Source organism: Tachysurus fulvidraco, chromosome 1, assembly GCF_022655615.1.
Source record: "Tachysurus fulvidraco isolate hzauxx_2018 chromosome 1, HZAU_PFXX_2.0, whole genome shotgun sequence".
Classification (NCBI taxonomy): Eukaryota; Metazoa; Chordata; class Actinopteri; order Siluriformes; family Bagridae; genus Tachysurus; species Tachysurus fulvidraco.
In genome coordinates, this window is record NC_062518.1 from 21,596,615 (window position 1) to 21,613,226 (window position 16,612).

Here is a 16,612-nt window from a genome sequence, read left to right on the forward strand (position 1 = left end):
CATGGATTCGTTTCCATCTGAGAAATCCAGCTACTTTAATACGTCGTTGGTGGAAAATCAGTTTTGTTTTTCACCACTTTTTTTTATTTGTTGCACTTTAACGACGGTCCCTAATGTTTCAGCAACACGGAAACAGAAACTCTAGAGTTTATTCTGAGAAAATATTGCTACTGATTCTTATTAGGTCGTGTCCACGCAGAGGGATCCCGTTCCCTAAGGGTTAATTCGTTGTAATGTATTAATTTATACTCCTTGCGTTCAACAAGACCATTTAAAAACGACGGAACGATGCAGGTTACCGGAGGATTGTTTTCTACCCGTATTAAGACAAACCCCGCCTCCTGCGTTAGGATTGGTCTGTTCTGTCTCTTGCGGATTGGTCGCAGGTGTATCTTCAAATATGATTGGAGCAGACCAGGTGCAAGGGGCGAGACTTTGCGCAATACGGGCGGGAGGAGAAAAAAACCCAAAAACGTAGGCGCTCCTGACGCTGTGACTTGTACAGACATACTGAGGCATAGCAGTTGATCTGGTTCGGTTTGAACGATCCTGCTGATGATACTGTATTAATGACCTTGTACACGCTGTGGTGAGGAGACTGTTGTGCTGGAGGAAATCTCTCCCCCAGTCGAGATAAGGCTGTAGCAGGTAAGGTGCTAGCAGATGGCTTATCCGTCCCACTGTTTAGCTATGAAACGCAAAGTGGCCAACAATTTATATTTGTTTGTATTCGTGGTTATATCTGAATCATCCGGGTGTCTTTAGTCTTCTTACGAAACCTTGAACGCGCGCGCGTAAGGGGAATAAACGCACACGCATATGTTTGGTATGTGGGGAAAAAGTAAGGGGAATAAACGCACGCGCATATGTTTGGTATGTGGGGAAAAAGTAAGGGGAATAAACGCACGCGCATATGTTTGGTGTTTGGGGAAAAAGTAAGGGGAATAAACGCACGCGCATATGTTTGGTATGTGGGGAAAAAGTAAGGGGAATAAACGCACGCGCATATGTTTGGTGTGTGGGGAAAAGTAAAGGGAATAAACGCACGCGCATGTGTTGGGGGGGGGAGTAAGGGGAATAAACGCACGCGCTTGCAAAGGGGGGTTACATAGTTTAAAAAGAATAACAATCTGGTTACATTTTCACCAGTATTTTAGTACAGGTGTACAATCGTCTTTACCTGCTACACGGAAGTGGCTACAGTTTACTTCCCTTATACACAAAAAATAACCTTCTGGAATTTCCCATACGGGTTTAAGGCAATGTGATATTACAGTCGATTTTATATATATATATATATTATATATATATATATATATATATATATATATATATATATATATATTATGTATGTATGTATGTATAAGGTCATGGAGTGGGATTTGTTAGGTAGAAGGTGAGCAGTCAGTTCTTGAAGTTGAAATGTAAGGATCTGAGTGACTTCCACAATGGCTAAGCATCTCCAAAATGGCAGGTTTTCTGGGACTTGATAGTTCCTGGTATGGAGTGAAGCACAATGTGGTAGAAAGGTGTCAGTGTTGCCGTGTATCTGCAGACTGGTCAAAGTGCCCATGCTGCCCCGTGTCCACCACTGAAAGCACCTACGATGGGACATGTGAACAAAACCAACAGAGCTATGGACCAAGGTGGTCTGGTCTGATGCATCCCTTTTACCTTTACGTCACACATGTACGGTCGAGTGTGTGTGCGTTGCATATCTGGGAAAGAAATGTAACCAGGATGCATTATGGGAAGAAGTCTGTGTGACGGAAACCTGCCTCATTTGTATTTGGATTGGCCTCTTGTCTGTTTTATAGACACACACTAAACATCCGTTCATCTCGTTGTAGATCGAGAGAGAGAATATTTTAAAGAACTTTTTCTCACCATTTTGGGAAATCTGTCCCTAACGTCTGTCTAAAACAGGAATAATTGAAGAAAAGCTCCAGCGTGTCGTCTTAAGGACTTAAAGTTGTACTGATGCCTTAAGCGTTGGTTTTAGTGCCGCATACGTTAACATTTGTGTGAACTCGTGTATAAACTGTACCGGGTATTTAATTTACTTTGTCCTGTCCACACGTGGTTGTATACGTTCGTTGTTATTCACCCGTGCAGACAATGGCTCCATCAGTGCGCTTGCAGGAAATGATCCGGGCAATCCGAAGCGCCCGGACTCAAGCGGAGGAGCGGGCGGTTATCCAGAGAGAGTGCGCTGCCATCCGAGCGCAGTTTCGTCAAACTGACACTGAAGGCCGTTTTCACAATCTAGCCAAACTCTTATACGTGCACATGTTGGGCTATCCTGCACATTTTGGCCAGGTAATGTACGAACAGTAATAGCTTATGCGTGCCTTTTAGAAATGACACACAATACCAATGTGTTTTGTTTTGTTTTTTCCCCTCAGATGGAGTGTGTACACATGATAGCCAGCTCTCGGTACAGCGAGAAACGGATCGGATACCTGGGTGCCATGATGCTCCTGGATGAAAAGCAAGATGCCAGCCTGCTTATCACCAACTCCATCAAGAAGTAAGCTTTATCTCTTCTCCTCTAACCAGCATCGTGTAGGAACACACTAATGCAAATCTCAGGTTACTGCGAATGAAATCAAGCTAGATACTAGCTGGTGGCTTTATAAGAGCAGCGAGCTGCAAGGTGAAGGAAAAAAATCAGCAGTGGAAGTTAGTCCTACGGTTTCTTTTTGTAAATTTAACGTGAATCTAAAATAATACAAAATAAGAAGGAGAAGAATCTTTTTCTGCTTTGGCAAACAGATAAACCAAATGTGGGATGTGGTAGCTCAGTGCTTAGCCACATTTGTTTGACTACTGATAGAAAGGTCATTGGTTCGAATCCCAGGTCCACCAAGTTGCCACAGCAGGGCCCCTGAGCAAGGCCTGCTGTAAATGTAAATGGTTACAAACAAGTAATGAATAAAGTCAAACTTTTCCTCGGTTTTCACAGCGTAACTGTCGTGTTTATGTGGCAATAAGGGCTGGATTCACTCAGTAGTCAGTATTGGGAAATCGCTATCCAGGTCTCAGACATGACTAAAACAGAGGCGTGTCTCAGTTCCACATGATTCTCACCTGATTCTTAAAGCCTATAGCGCGGTAACAGTTTGCATAAGAAAAGAGGTATTAAGTCCAGCACCACCGCCTTGAGAGCTTGATGTAACCAGTCGAAATACTCATAACACCATGACGGGTTATTAGGAAAATTATTATGACAGTGTTAATCATGAAAATGTATTGAACGTATAGAAGAGCAGGTCATATACTCGCACGTCAATAGAGAGTTAATATTAAAGGTGCGGTGCACGATGTTGGAAAAATGCTTCGGGCCGACAAACAAAACAAACGTGTAGCCAATGTGTAGAAAGGGGCGTGTCTTGTCAATATGCTGTGGAGAGAGTGTTCAGTGCACATGTCTGACATTAGCAGAAAGCGATTGAAACATTGACATGGCGGATACCTGCCGTTACCTCCACCTCGGGTTCTAGGTGTTGAACGTCGTCTTCGGCGTGAAACGGAGCTAAACCTTTAACGGTACAACACACAGTACTATAAAAACACATTTGTATTAACATAGTATTACTCATTCATGAGTTCATTTACTGATAAAAATATCCCCTCGGCCAGCTGCCCCAGCAGGTTCCGCCATAATAGTTGCCTGGGTTACTTATGTATGCATGGGGCGGAGCTATCAAAACAGGGGTGACACCCATTTGGGTTTGTTTTGGTGATTTTCAAATGTCAACATTGGCTTTCAAACATCGTACACGCCACCTTTAAGATTCAGACATGGCCATGATTCATCGTACATCATGTACATGACTCCAGGTAATGGTTTTCCCGTCTGTTCTTTCGCAGCGACCTTTCGCACGGCAGTCAGCACGTGCAGTCTCTGGCTCTGTGCACTCTGGCCTGTATGGGTTCTGCCGAGATGTGTCGAGACCTGGCCCCGGAAATCGAGCGTCTCCTCAGGGCCTCCAGCTCCTACATCAGGAAGAAGGTATGGCATACAGATACACTGGCTGGTCAGCTGGGATGCATAAATCATAAATACAAGAATATTTCATGCAACACATATGAAGCCAGCCAATCAAATCTTTGCAAACTGCTGCTCGCGCTACACTTCCTACAGAGCAGGAAAGTGCAGTCCATATATTTGAGGAGGCCACGATCGGCTAGCTCGACATGAGATCGAGTTTATACCCTCCATCCCATGCAATTACTACGGATTCATGATTATATGATGATGATGATGATGATGATTTTTTCCCCCCGATACACCAGGCAGCTCTGTGTGCCGTCCACATCGTGCGGAAAGTTCCCGACATCGGAGAGATGTTCACACCAGTCGCAGGCTCCCTGCTCTCGGAGAGGAACCACGGTCGGTCCTTCTTGTCCCTCGTATCTCCTGCACTTAGCACATTCTCAGCTTAAATGTGTTTTTAAATAATTCTGTTCTGACTGCCAGGAGTTCTACACGGTGCCATAGTCCTGATCACGGAGCTGTGTGATCGCAACCCCGACACTCTGGAGCAGTTCCGCAAGGTCCGTAAATCAGAGAGGCTTCTTCCTTTTCTTCTTCTTCGTCGTCTTCTTCTTCGTCGTCTTCTTCTTCGTCGTCGTCGTCTTCTTCGTCGTCGTCTTTGTTTTCTTCTTCATCTTCTCTGTCGTCTTCTTCTTTGTCGTCGTCTTCTTTGTCGTCGTCTTCTTTGTCGTCGTCTTCTTTGTTGTCGTCTTCTTTGTTTTCTTCGTCTTCTTCTTCGTCGCTTCCTTTTCTTCTTCTTCTTCTTCTTCTAAATAATGACATGATGTTTATTTAGCGGTCACTTCTTTCTCTGTTTCTTTTCAGTCTGTTCCACAGCTGATTCAAATAATGAAGGATCTTATAACATCCGGTTATTCTCCTGAACACAACATAGCTGGCATCAGTGACCCTTTCTTGCAGGTATATATTTATATATTCATCACTTACTCTAAATAACAAATACAATATCAGCCGTAAAACCATCTGCGGTGGGGTTTGTTTTTCTATTCATTTATTTATTTATTTTTAGATCCGTATTCTCAGATTGCTCAGGATTTTAGGGCACAATAACGATGCAGCCAGCGACCTTATGAACGATCTCCTAGCACAGGTATGGTAATTACCGGTCAAAACAATATAAGCAGCAGACATTCTTAATGACGTTTCTAAATGTCTGTAAGGGTCACTATTTGTTCTTGATACGTACGCAGGTGGCCACCAACACCGACAGCAGTAAAACCGCAGGCAGCGCCGTGCTGTACGAAACCGTACTCACCGTCATGGACATCAAATCAGAAAGCGGTCTGAGGGTACGTCGTAACGCCTTCAGTCTTTAGTATGGGATGCACTGGTACTGCTAACCTGATACCACCAGAATAACAGTTCTTACCCTGCATAATATCTCTCACTGTCAGCCAATAACAACCCAAAGAACATAAGGTTATGTAATTTTAGAAAGAACAAGCCTTATAGCCTGAGGAGAAACTAGGTTAAATGAATTGAAGAAAAAAAAAAAACATGGTATCGACGCATGCTTCTGTGTTTCTTCACAGGTTCTGGCTGTGAATATTCTTGGACGGTTTCTTTTAAATAATGACAGGAATATCCGGTGAGTGTCTTCAGTTTTTTTCTCAGGGTGCTCTCACTTTTTTTTTCTTTTTTTCCTTTTTCCCCAAGCACCGATCACTTCCGTTCAAATCGAACCCGGTTACGACCCGAAATGGAGGGAAACGAATGTGACGCGTACAGTATTTTAGGTCGAGAGCTCCGGAGCTGTTACGATGCATTGTGTTCTGGATATTAGCCCCGAAACAGCTCTCGTTATCTGCACACGAAGATCTGATTACACTTAACTGTGGGCTAATCCTAACAATTCTGCAAGAACGATCAGGTCTAACAGGACCATCTGCTTTTATCACCCTTTTTATCATTCCTGGTCCCCAGAAGGTTTACAGGTCCTAAATAATTTAGTGTTTAATCCCTCTCTGTTTACTAATCACATGATCCCGCAGCTATATATCCATGACGTCGCTCCAGAAGATTGTTCAGACCGACCACAACGCAGTACAACGACACCGAGGTACTATCGTGGACTGCCTGAAGGACCAGGATGCTTCAGTTAAACGGTAGTATCCACAGTGGCATAGTTTAGATATTAATCCTCTAACGGAGGTATAGAAGTAATGGTTTGTCTCCTCGTTCCCAGTCGTGCTTTAGTGCTTTCGCTGGCTTTAGTAACCGCGGCGAACATCCGCTCCATGATGAAAGAGCTCCTGGCCTTCCTGTCCACCTGTCCGCCAGAGCTACGAGCAAACACGGCGTCCGGTATATTCAACACAGCTGACCGGTACTGTCCCCCCCCCTCTCACACACACACACACACACACACACACACACACACATTCTCTTGTGTGGACAACACTAGGTATCTCTCTGTGTCCCTGTCAGGTATGCACCGTCTCAACGCTGGCACATCGACACCATCCTGCATGTCCTCATCACGGTAAATCTCCTTACAATCCTGTTTCGTCACCTTTTTCTCTCTCTCTCTCTTTCTTCTCCAAATAACAACAGACCACGAAGCGATCCACCGTATACCGTAACGCCTCGTCATGTGTTCTGTTTGTTCCCTCAGGCAGGGAGTGATGTGAGGGACGAGACCGTGCCTAACCTAGTTCAGCTCATTGCTACAGCGTCCAAGCTTCACTGCTACACCGTTCATAAACTATACAGAGCACTAATCACTGATATTTCACAGGTAAGTGTGACTTCTCTCAGCCGTCAATCACACAAACCGGTCGTCGCATACACGTGGTCTTGTACGGGCAAAGCGTTTATCGTCTGAGAGGGAAACGCTGTCCTGTGATGCAGCACGTGCAAAAACATGCACGTTATTGGTCTCACGTGACCCAGAGGAAGCACACGTTAGCCTTCACGCTCCCAGATTAGAAATGAAAGACTTTCCACGTTTAAATCTGAAACCAGTGACCACCGTGTAGGTGTTTTGAACTCTTCTACGAAACTTACGCTTTCTATAGAAGACTCACCTTGTTCTGCCCATCTCATGTAATTCATGATTTATGACTGAAATGAAATGAACTTTACCTTTTAACTAGGGCTGGGCGATAAAACGATAACGATATGTATCGCGATAGACACGTGATCGATACCAATAAAAAATGTGTTCGATTTTTTTTTTTTATTCGTCGTCGGAAGAAAACAGAGGTTGCGAAGCAAGTTTGGTTGCGTTAACAGAGGCACTCGCTTTCTGGTAACCAAGCAACATAGTGAGTGACATGCGAACAGCCAGTCGTGTAACAGTATCAAGTTCGGTTGCGCAATATCGTCGTCTCGTGCTGGTGCTGGATTCCTCTTCAGTAACCGGCGACTGAAGAGCAGAAAGTTTGCCGCAGTGAGCGAGGAAATTGTAAATAAATGAGGAAAAGTCAGCGCACCAGTACGGCAGTTTTGTGGATATTATAAGTCTGACTTACAAGAGTAAACTCTCAGGTTTCTCTATGTTTATATTTAACACTTTGCACTATTTTATTACACTTTATTAAGCATTTCTTACATTTTCTTTCATTTTGTACCTTAAATGTTAAGAGATAATAGTTGAGTATTCGTTGTGACTTTAGACATATGTTTACATTGTAATTATTGGAGTTTTCCTGGTTGTTGACATTTCTGTCTTAATAACTGAGGGGATTATGATCAGAGGAAGGTTAAGTTACAAATAAAAATGTTTAAATGTAATATATTTCTTTCCTGGTCCTTATTTTAAATGGATCATAAAAAAATATCAATAATTATCGATATCGACCGATATGAAACACTGATATCGTGATACAGTTTTCAGCCGTATCGCCCAGTTCTACCTTTTAAAAACAGCAGTGTTTAAAAACTGTGCATACTGTTTTGTGTGTGTGTGTGTGTGTGTGTGTGTGTGTGTGTGTGTGTGTGTGTGTGACATTCTGCACTTATGTCAGCAATCTCTGGTTCAAGTAGCCTGCTGGTGTATAGGGGAGTACGGTGACTTGCTGCTGAAAGGAGACTGTGATGACATAGAGCCTATGCAGGTAAAGCAATTGCAAGTCTTTGTCAGGCGTCGTCTTATAATTATTAGCAATCTTCGGTGTCAACGTTTTATTCTTTGGCACCAGGTAACCGAGGATGATGTCCTTGACGCCTTGGAAACGGTCTTGCAGTCGCACATGTCCTCTTCCGCAACCAGGGGATTTGCCCTAACCGCCATCATGAAGCTGAGCACCCGCATAATAGCCAACGTGGAGTAAGAGTCAGCTTACTGCTGTTTTAGACCGATTCATAATTAATTAAGAAGATCAGAGAGGTGAGTGGGGAAAGCAGTGGTAATTATACTTGTTATAACGTACTAAAGCGTTCTCTCTCTCTCTCTCTCTCTCTCTCTCTCTCTGTCTCTCTCCGACGACAAAAGCCGGATCAGGAGTATAGTTAGTATCTACGGCAGCTGCATCGATCTGGAGCTTCAGCAGAGAGCAGTGGAATACAACGCCCTCTTCAAAAAATATGACCACATAAGGTCTTATACTGTATGATCAACATTCATTGACCACAGCATGCGCTGCATGTCTGCCAGTACGGTGTTGTAAGACACATCGTGTAGCGTAACGGTACATAACGCGTGTTATTTATATACGTGTGTCATCTGGACAGGGCTGCTGTGTTGGAAAGGATGCCTGTAGCCGATAAGAACTTGACCGGTTCCGCCAACAGAGACGCAATCAAAGAGTCCACTAAAGACTCAAAGCCACTTGCTGCGGTGTCGGTGTTGCCTCCGGAACCGGCGAATCAGGTATCATCTTTTAATTTTAACTGGCTGATTTGGAGCAACCTTTGGTAGACCACAGGTCTGAAATGGGCTCTGGGTTTTAGGTGTGTGACCTTTTGGACTTGCTGGGTGGCACCGATGCACCTCTCCAGGAAAGCAATGTCAACGTCAACACGACCCACAACTCCACTAGTTCCAGTTCCAGTTCAAGCGGGAACCTGCTGGATTTGCTAGAAGGTCTACAGGCCACATCTGGTACTAGGAATATTTTACATGATATAACCTCAGCATGTACTTGTACTTGTAGGGAATCTTTTTTGAAAGAGTTTGAAATTCTAGCATAAATATGATGATCTTCTTTTAAGGATTATATTATAATTGACATTATATTATTATTTATTTGATTTTTTTGTTACGTGTATCTTAGCTCCTAGTGTCACCATGTACGATAAAGGAGGAGTGAGCCTCAAACTTCAGTGTGACAAACAGACAGAAAATGGCATCACGGTCACTTTCACGGCATATAACGCCACACCGAGTGACGTCACCAACTTTACCCTCCAAGCAGCCGTACCTAAGGTTGTGGATTTTTTATTTATTTATTTTATTAGACTTTCAAACCTGGTTTCGTTTTATTTGCGACAGTGTGCTATGTGAAAACAGTGAACTATGAGAAAATATACAATTGTGTATGCTAGAAAACTTGTTTGTTTACGGTAATAGCTTTGTAACATACTTCAGAGTATGGGCTCTGTTCTAATGTGTGTGTAGTGTTAATTTCGTCACCTATTTTTAATTCAGTCTTAGTCTTAGTCTTGGTTCCAATGTCCTTGTTAGTTTTAGTCATATTTATTCATTCTCATATATTTTTTTTTTGTTAGTCAAGTTTTAGTCGACTAAAAGTCTCGTCGTTTTAGTCAAAAGAAAACTCAAGGTATCTTTGTCAAGTTTGAGTCGACAAAGTCTTTCAATTTTAGTCTAGTTTTAGTCAAAAAATTGTTGTCTTTTTTAAAATAACACATTATTACTGAGATTATTTCTGATAGACATTTCAGTAAAAAAAAGTGTTTCACATCTCAAACATTGGTTAAAAGTCATAATTACCTGACAAAATACACTTGTTGAATGATTTTTGTTGAATGCAAATGTTAAACGTGTCCGGTTTTCAATTTCTGATTTAGGAGACACATTCACAAATGATTAACCTGTTCTGAAGAGTATTTTATTTTAACCAACACGATTCAAAAGCCGGGGCCCCGTAATCTGACGTAATTAACACTGTGTGTGGTTTTTATATAGAGTGTACAGCTTCAAATGAAAGCTCCAAGTGGAGACGTGATTCCAGCACAAAACTGTGGTACAATCACTCAGACTGTTTTACTCAACAGTACCAGCAAGGTCAGTTGTTTTCCAGTCTGATTCCTTTGCCGTACTGCCTGTGGGCTTGCTTAATGTTTTCTGTCACTGTTTTGTCTCTGCTTATAGGCGAACCTAAAGATGCGAGTACGGGTGTCCTACTCCATCCAGGGCACGGTCTGTCAGGAAACAATACAGATCGATTCCTTTCCAAGCCCTGCTCCGAACTGACCGTGGCATTTGCACGGGTCTGATGCACGATCAGATCTTAAAGGGAATGTAATTGTTTATTGATGTACCAAGAACGCCACTGTATCTCTGGATATCTGTTGTATGTTCTTATTCCCTGGCAAGTGCAGTCGCAGATTTTATTCAGACTCCGTCTCAAAATCCACCAATAACCAGTGGATAAAATATGTACATTTAGTAAACAAATGTTGTTGGGTTTTTTTTTTTTTTTTTTTGGTTCCTTTTTTTTTTTTTTTAAGGTTTAAAATAAATAAATAATAAAAGCCGTTCATATGAAAACGAATGGCTAGATGGAAATCCGAGCCAGTGTTTAGTTTAACGTTTTACGGTTGTTCCTGGGTGATCATTTTGGCTAATGAACCTTCCGATTCTCTTCTACCCTAAGATGAAAATGTAATCGCTTAAAAAATGTAAATTATTTTCACCAACATGGTCACTACTAACAGTTCATTCGCATTGGACTCTGAAAACTCTACTGATTTTTTAAAAAAAAAATTTAAACACTATTATTAGTTTCTTCGTAACACATATATACATACAATTAAACTCCGTCCTATATTGGTAACAGCTAGCTAAGGGATGGGTCTCTGCGTGTGTAAACATCTTGACTGAATCCTGAATCCAGATCTACATGTTCAGGTTATTGGTCCATGTACATTGAATTCTTTCATTCATTTCATTTTAAAAATAAAAGAAACCTGTTTCTTGTCTTGGTTTTTATTTTTATTTTTGGGGATTTTTTTATTTTTATTATTATTACCAGGCAAATGTTAATGAATTATAATATGGATTTCATTAAAGATGTGATGAAAGTACCACTTTTTACAGCTGTGGTGAGCAGAAAAGGATCATAGAAAGCATAACATGCTGAATATGTGCATGGAATATACCAGGCTCCACTCCTGTCCGTCAAGACCAGGAATCCGAGGCTATAGCCATGACAGGGTTGTTATGGATACTGGCACCCTGGATGAGACACCAGCCCATCACAGGGCTCAACACATACAAATTCACACTCTTTTTCACACCTAGTGGTATTTTTATTTTGTTGGAAAGAAAATGCAGAACATTCTCAACACGAAACCAGAGCTCAGGATCAAACCGAGAATCCTGGAGTGATGAGGCAGCTATATGTTCTCACATGTTACACCACCAAACTGCACAACACTAGTACATTTCCTTTTTACCCATTAATTATCAAATACATAGTGTAGGACAAAAATTAAGCTTTCCTTCAACTGGTTTTGAAAAGATTTCATTGCTCCAAAGCTTTTATCTGAGCGCAGTGCACACTGGAGACATCTGGTGGTCAAAAGGATGAAGTGCAGATTGTAATCTACTGCAGGCTAACAAAACAATAACGTTTACTTTTCTTTCTTTTTTTTTTAATAAAGGAAGGCAATTCGTAACACCAAATAATGTGTATTAATACCTAATGACTTTATAGCACACTTCTAGAAAAGGTCTCATGTTTATAGTGAATAATAAATACAAATGTATTCATTTACATGTCATATTATTGAAATTGAACAAGAACTGCAAGGGTTTGCTTGTTGATTTTTCCAGTGCCATTGTTAACCGTTTCATGTTAAAAACATGTGTTTATTGACATTTAAACAGCTTTGCTTCATGCTAAAAACAACAACAATAATAATATAAAAGTGTTTAATGGTTAACTGGTTTGACCCTACTAGTAATTTGTTGCCTTCTGTTATCAGATACAATTAAGGAACAATAGAACACCTTTAGCAACTCATCATAGATCACATGCTATTATCTACTGGATACCAATTATTATAAAAGCCATTACAATTCCAGTAGGTTTCTACAATTGCTTCTCTGGTCTGATGATTATGATTTACACTAAGTAATGGATTTAATGGGTAACACCTGGGAAGTCAAGTCAAGAAGCTTTTATTGTCATTTCAACCATATGTAGCTGTTGCAGTACACAGTGAAATGAGACAATGAGTTTCGAATGATCTCCAGGATCATGTTGCTACATAAAAACATAAAACAAAGACAGAGCTAGGGACTTGGTAAGTAGTCCTTGACAGTGCATCTGTGCAACCTGGTGAAAACAGTGCAGGACAAGACAAATAAGACAGTGCAGGACAAAAGACAGTGCAAACAAAAAATACAAGACATTACACAAAAGACAATACACAGAAACGGAGCCGGCCAGTTTAAATACTGTATGTTCAAACAATATTGCGTGTGCAGAAATACTGGGATGAACACAGTATTATAGCAGCAGTTACATGAGATATTGTAAAGTATTGTGCAAACGACTGAAATGTAAGACAGCATGTGCAAAAAGCAAAAAGAGTGTAAAAACAGCATGTAAACAGATTGATGGATGTATATTGGAATTGTGTGTATTTAGTGTAGGTCTGTGCAGTCCATACATGATGTATGTGTGTCTTGTGCTCAGTACAGTTCAGTTCAGTTATTAAGGATTATGATGGCATGTGGGAAAAAAAACTGTTAGACAGTCTGGCTGTGAGGGCCTGAATGCTTCGGTACCTTTTTCCAGATGGCAGGAGGTTGAAGAGTGTGTGTGTGTGTGTGTTATTTAAAAAAATCCCCAAAAATAAAAATAAAAACCAAGACAAGAAACAGGTTTCTTTTATTTTTAAAATGAAATGAATGAAAGAATTCAATTATTATTTTATTTTTTTACCAGCTAATTTTTTAAATTTTATTTGTAGGAAGTGGTAAAGATATAAGGTAGTACCAGAGACAAGCTTAATTTAGAACAGAACATCTGTGCTACCCGGTTGTCTTCTCAAAGAGTCGAAGCCCTGCCCTTTGAAAAAGGTTAATTGTTTCAGAAAGCTGATTGGAGAAGCCTAATAAATATGGCTGGTTTCAGTGAGGCCAGGTTTAGCATGTGTTAAGAAGGACACTGCTAATTAGAACAGGTTTCCCAATCAATCATGTACTTCATTTGGCTGGTTTATTTTGTTTTGGCAACTGCAAATGTGTTATTGTCCCAAGAAGGTAAGAAACTAGTTATACTCAAAACTGAACAGATACATTTTTGACAATGGGACAATTTTTTTAAAGCTATATTTTTAATTCTAATTTATTTGTATAGTGCTTTTAACAATGGACATTTTCTCAAAGCAGTTTTACAGAAAATAAACATAAAACAAAAGGTGAATATAAAGATTAATATTATATATATTTAAATGTATTTGTATTTATCCCCAATGAGCAAGTCAGAGGTGATTAAGGTGACTGTGGTGAGGAAAAACTCCCTTGGATTGTAAAGGAAGAAACCTTGAGAGGAATTGACACTCGAGGGGGAACCCATCCTCATTTGGGTGACACTGGAGGTGTGAAAATATACAGTCTGACATTCTGTCATAAAAGACCATATTAGTAGTTGCCATCTCCTCTTAGTATGTCCGAATACGAAGTCCAACTGGAGCTGGTACATCCCTGGATGCCTCGGGATCCTCACATGGTTGGCCTCATCTCCGTGAAGAACTAAAATCTTAATTTCGCAGAAGACAATCGGAGCTGGTACAATTTCTGGATGCCTCAGGATTGGTAGAAAGAGAGAAGCAGTGGAGAGGAATTAGTGTAGCTGCTGTTCATAATATTAGCAAAAACTAGATGATGTGCATGTATTAAAGCACAAGATTATGGAAAGTTTTATGTGTATTGTTCAAGTAGAAGAAAATATTCAGTTGTTGTTTTGACACTGTATTGTCTGAGTTACAGATATTCATGTAAAATGTGGACAAGACTCCCTCACAGTCAGATGGAAGGTTACTGAAAGCCTAGCTGATACACCCTTCAAACTTTTACTGGGTGACTGCTTTCCGTCAAAGTTTTCACCTACAGCTGATGGAGGAGGGGAAGCAGTTTTCTGCTATCGTTTCTCTGACTGTCATTTCAGAGAAAAGGTATACAAGTTGGTTTTTGTTTTTTAAATTCATATAAACTATTTAGTGTAAAGGTGTGGGAATTCAGTTGACTGCCTCCTGCCTCACTAGAAAACACCCGATGAGCTGATCTACGAAAATGAGCTGACCTTTAGGCCGTTAATAAAGTCGAATACTGGACAGCTTGTCTACCCTATTAGATGTGTTTCTAAAAGGTAGGCTTACTGTTGATTTCTGCTGAAAAGAATTTTAATGCTTCTGGTCTTGAGTACTATGTTTTATGTTTTATGTTTGGATGAATATCCAGTCAGCTGTTTTGTAGACACTAAGGTTTGTGAGGATGGGTAAAAATCATTCAACCATCAAAATCCCCAAATTTCTGCTAACATCTTTAAGTGCTTAGTGTTGTTTGCAACTTTCAGGCCTTTTCCGGTTGTGAAGCCTGCTTTTGGTGTTTTAGAAGGTCAGGGGGAGTTGACTTTTCACTTGGGAATTTTGAATGGTGAGTATGTCAAGTGGCTGCAGCAGCAAACGCAAGTCTTTTCTGTAATAAACATGCCTTTTCTTTTAAATTCTCCGAAACAGACGATTTAAGTGGCCCGGCTGTATCCAACTCCTTTCCTCTTGGCTCCTTTATTAACATCTGGGCTTCAGTAGAACAGCAAGCTCATCAATCCCTAATCTTGTATATGGAAGAGTGTGTTGCATCAAACACCTTAGCACTTGAACCACAATCATGGGCATATCCTGTAATTACTAACAAAGGGTAGGTGGTGTAAATGTTTCAAAATATTGCACATTTTTTGTATCCTTGTATCTGACCCCCCCCCCCCCCTTTGTTTTTCTATCCTTTCCCTCCCACAGATGTATTGTGGATGGGAAGATTGGGGCCTCTAGGTTCTTGCCAAGAAATCAGTCGTCGTCACTTGTGCTTCGGCTTCAAGCATTCAAATTTGGTGCAGAACAAGAAGTAAATGCTTCCACATTTGGAGTTATTTTTGGGAATAATTTAATCAGGAATTCAGGTTTATGCATGAATTTGGACAAGGTGGATTAGTCTGAAAGGGTTGTTCTCATGTCCTCTTGTGTGCCTTTCTTCTGGATTCTGAACATAATAATGGCTATTGTCTAGGATTGTCAAGTCTTCACAAAGGGCTGGTGTTGGTACTAGGTTTCACACTTGGTTCCACCTGTTTAATCGTCTGATCCTGATTTTCAATAGCCTCTGATGTGGCTTCTGCTTGGATGGGATGGAATAAAACCTCGCATCCACACAAGCCCTTTCCAGATATCCCAAGTTCTAGTTCTTCCTCATCCTTAGCATAACCAGTAAAAGCTCAAGATCTTTTATGGTCCTGACCAGGAGAACACAATCACGGAAGATGCTTGGGTTGGACTGGTCTGTTGTCTTTGTCAAAACCAAAATGTTTTTAAACCAGAATCCCTGCAGTTGATGTGAAGCATAAAACTGGGGTCGTTTTGGTTATTCTTCTGCTTCTAGTTCAGTTTTTTGTTTTTACCCAGGTGTACATCCATTGCAAACTAGCAGTATGGGACCCAGAAGACTTCAGTGAAGAAAACAAGGCTTGCAATTACAACAAAGCTACTGGAAAGTAAGTACAACCGCCTTAATTTGAAGGTCCACGATTTAATCCTGACCAACAACAATAATTGCTTCAGCTTCAGAATTTCATTGGCAGGTGGGAGCTTTTAGATGATCCTTTCCAAAGTGGTCTATGCAATTGCTGTGATTATGACTGTGTTTATAAGACTTCACACCCAGGTTTGCAATATATTTAATCTTTGTCTGTCGGTGTGGTGTTTTTTTTTAAAATTTATTTTAACATTTTATCTTTTGGTTTTCGATCTTAGGACCCAAAGGACCAGCTCAAAGTTCTGTTGTAGGACCACTGCTTTTCACAGAAAGGAGATGAATTATTTCAATAAAGTCTTGATGCTTGCAAACCAGTTGAGTTCTTGTCAGCTGTTGAATGTTCTTCATATTTGTATTAACAGACTTGTTACTGCAGGTCTGTGTCCGATGGGTGTGTGCTGATGGGTTGTTTTATAAAACCACAGACCACTCCATTGTAAACCTTTTTGAAATGTTTGTTTTTCCAGGGCTCTCATGGTTACATAAAAATGTGAACTTCAAAGCAGGTTATTCATCCATATTTCCATTGCCTGAAAACTTGGACAAATAAAAATAATTAGCTATTGTGCGAAGTTGTTTGAGTCTCTTTAACTCTTTGCTTTGAGTTG

The 16,612-nt window shown here is 40.7% G+C and overlaps 2 protein-coding genes across 2 annotated transcripts; both read left to right on the forward strand.

Moving 5' to 3' along the window:
• The first annotated feature begins 337 nt into the window (after positions 1–337).
• On the forward strand, positions 338–11,162 carry ap1g2 (adaptor related protein complex 1 subunit gamma 2). The gene is made up of 22 exons (XM_027148654.2): positions 338–648; positions 2,116–2,319; positions 2,406–2,530; positions 3,874–4,015; positions 4,300–4,396; positions 4,484–4,560; positions 4,865–4,960; positions 5,070–5,150; positions 5,251–5,349; positions 5,593–5,648; positions 6,052–6,165; positions 6,246–6,386; positions 6,488–6,542; positions 6,675–6,797; positions 8,029–8,118; positions 8,203–8,330; positions 8,496–8,600; positions 8,735–8,873; positions 8,954–9,104; positions 9,277–9,428; positions 10,149–10,247; positions 10,335–11,162. The coding sequence occupies exons 2-22, from the start codon at positions 2,119–2,121 to the stop codon at positions 10,434–10,436; spliced, it is 2,373 nt and encodes a 790-aa protein (XP_027004455.1). The 5' UTR covers positions 338–648; positions 2,116–2,118; the 3' UTR covers positions 10,437–11,162.
• A 2,137-nt stretch (positions 11,163–13,299) lies between these two features.
• On the forward strand, positions 13,300–16,318 carry zp3f.2 (zona pellucida glycoprotein 3f, tandem duplicate 2). Its single transcript, XM_027148557.2, has 9 exons — positions 13,300–13,457; positions 14,187–14,371; positions 14,462–14,565; positions 14,773–14,852; positions 14,936–15,116; positions 15,215–15,320; positions 15,875–15,963; positions 16,051–16,133; positions 16,223–16,318. The coding sequence occupies exons 1-9, from the start codon at positions 13,394–13,396 to the stop codon at positions 16,282–16,284; spliced, it is 954 nt and encodes a 317-aa protein (XP_027004358.1). The 5' UTR covers positions 13,300–13,393; the 3' UTR covers positions 16,285–16,318.
• The last annotated feature ends 294 nt before the right edge of the window (positions 16,319–16,612 follow it).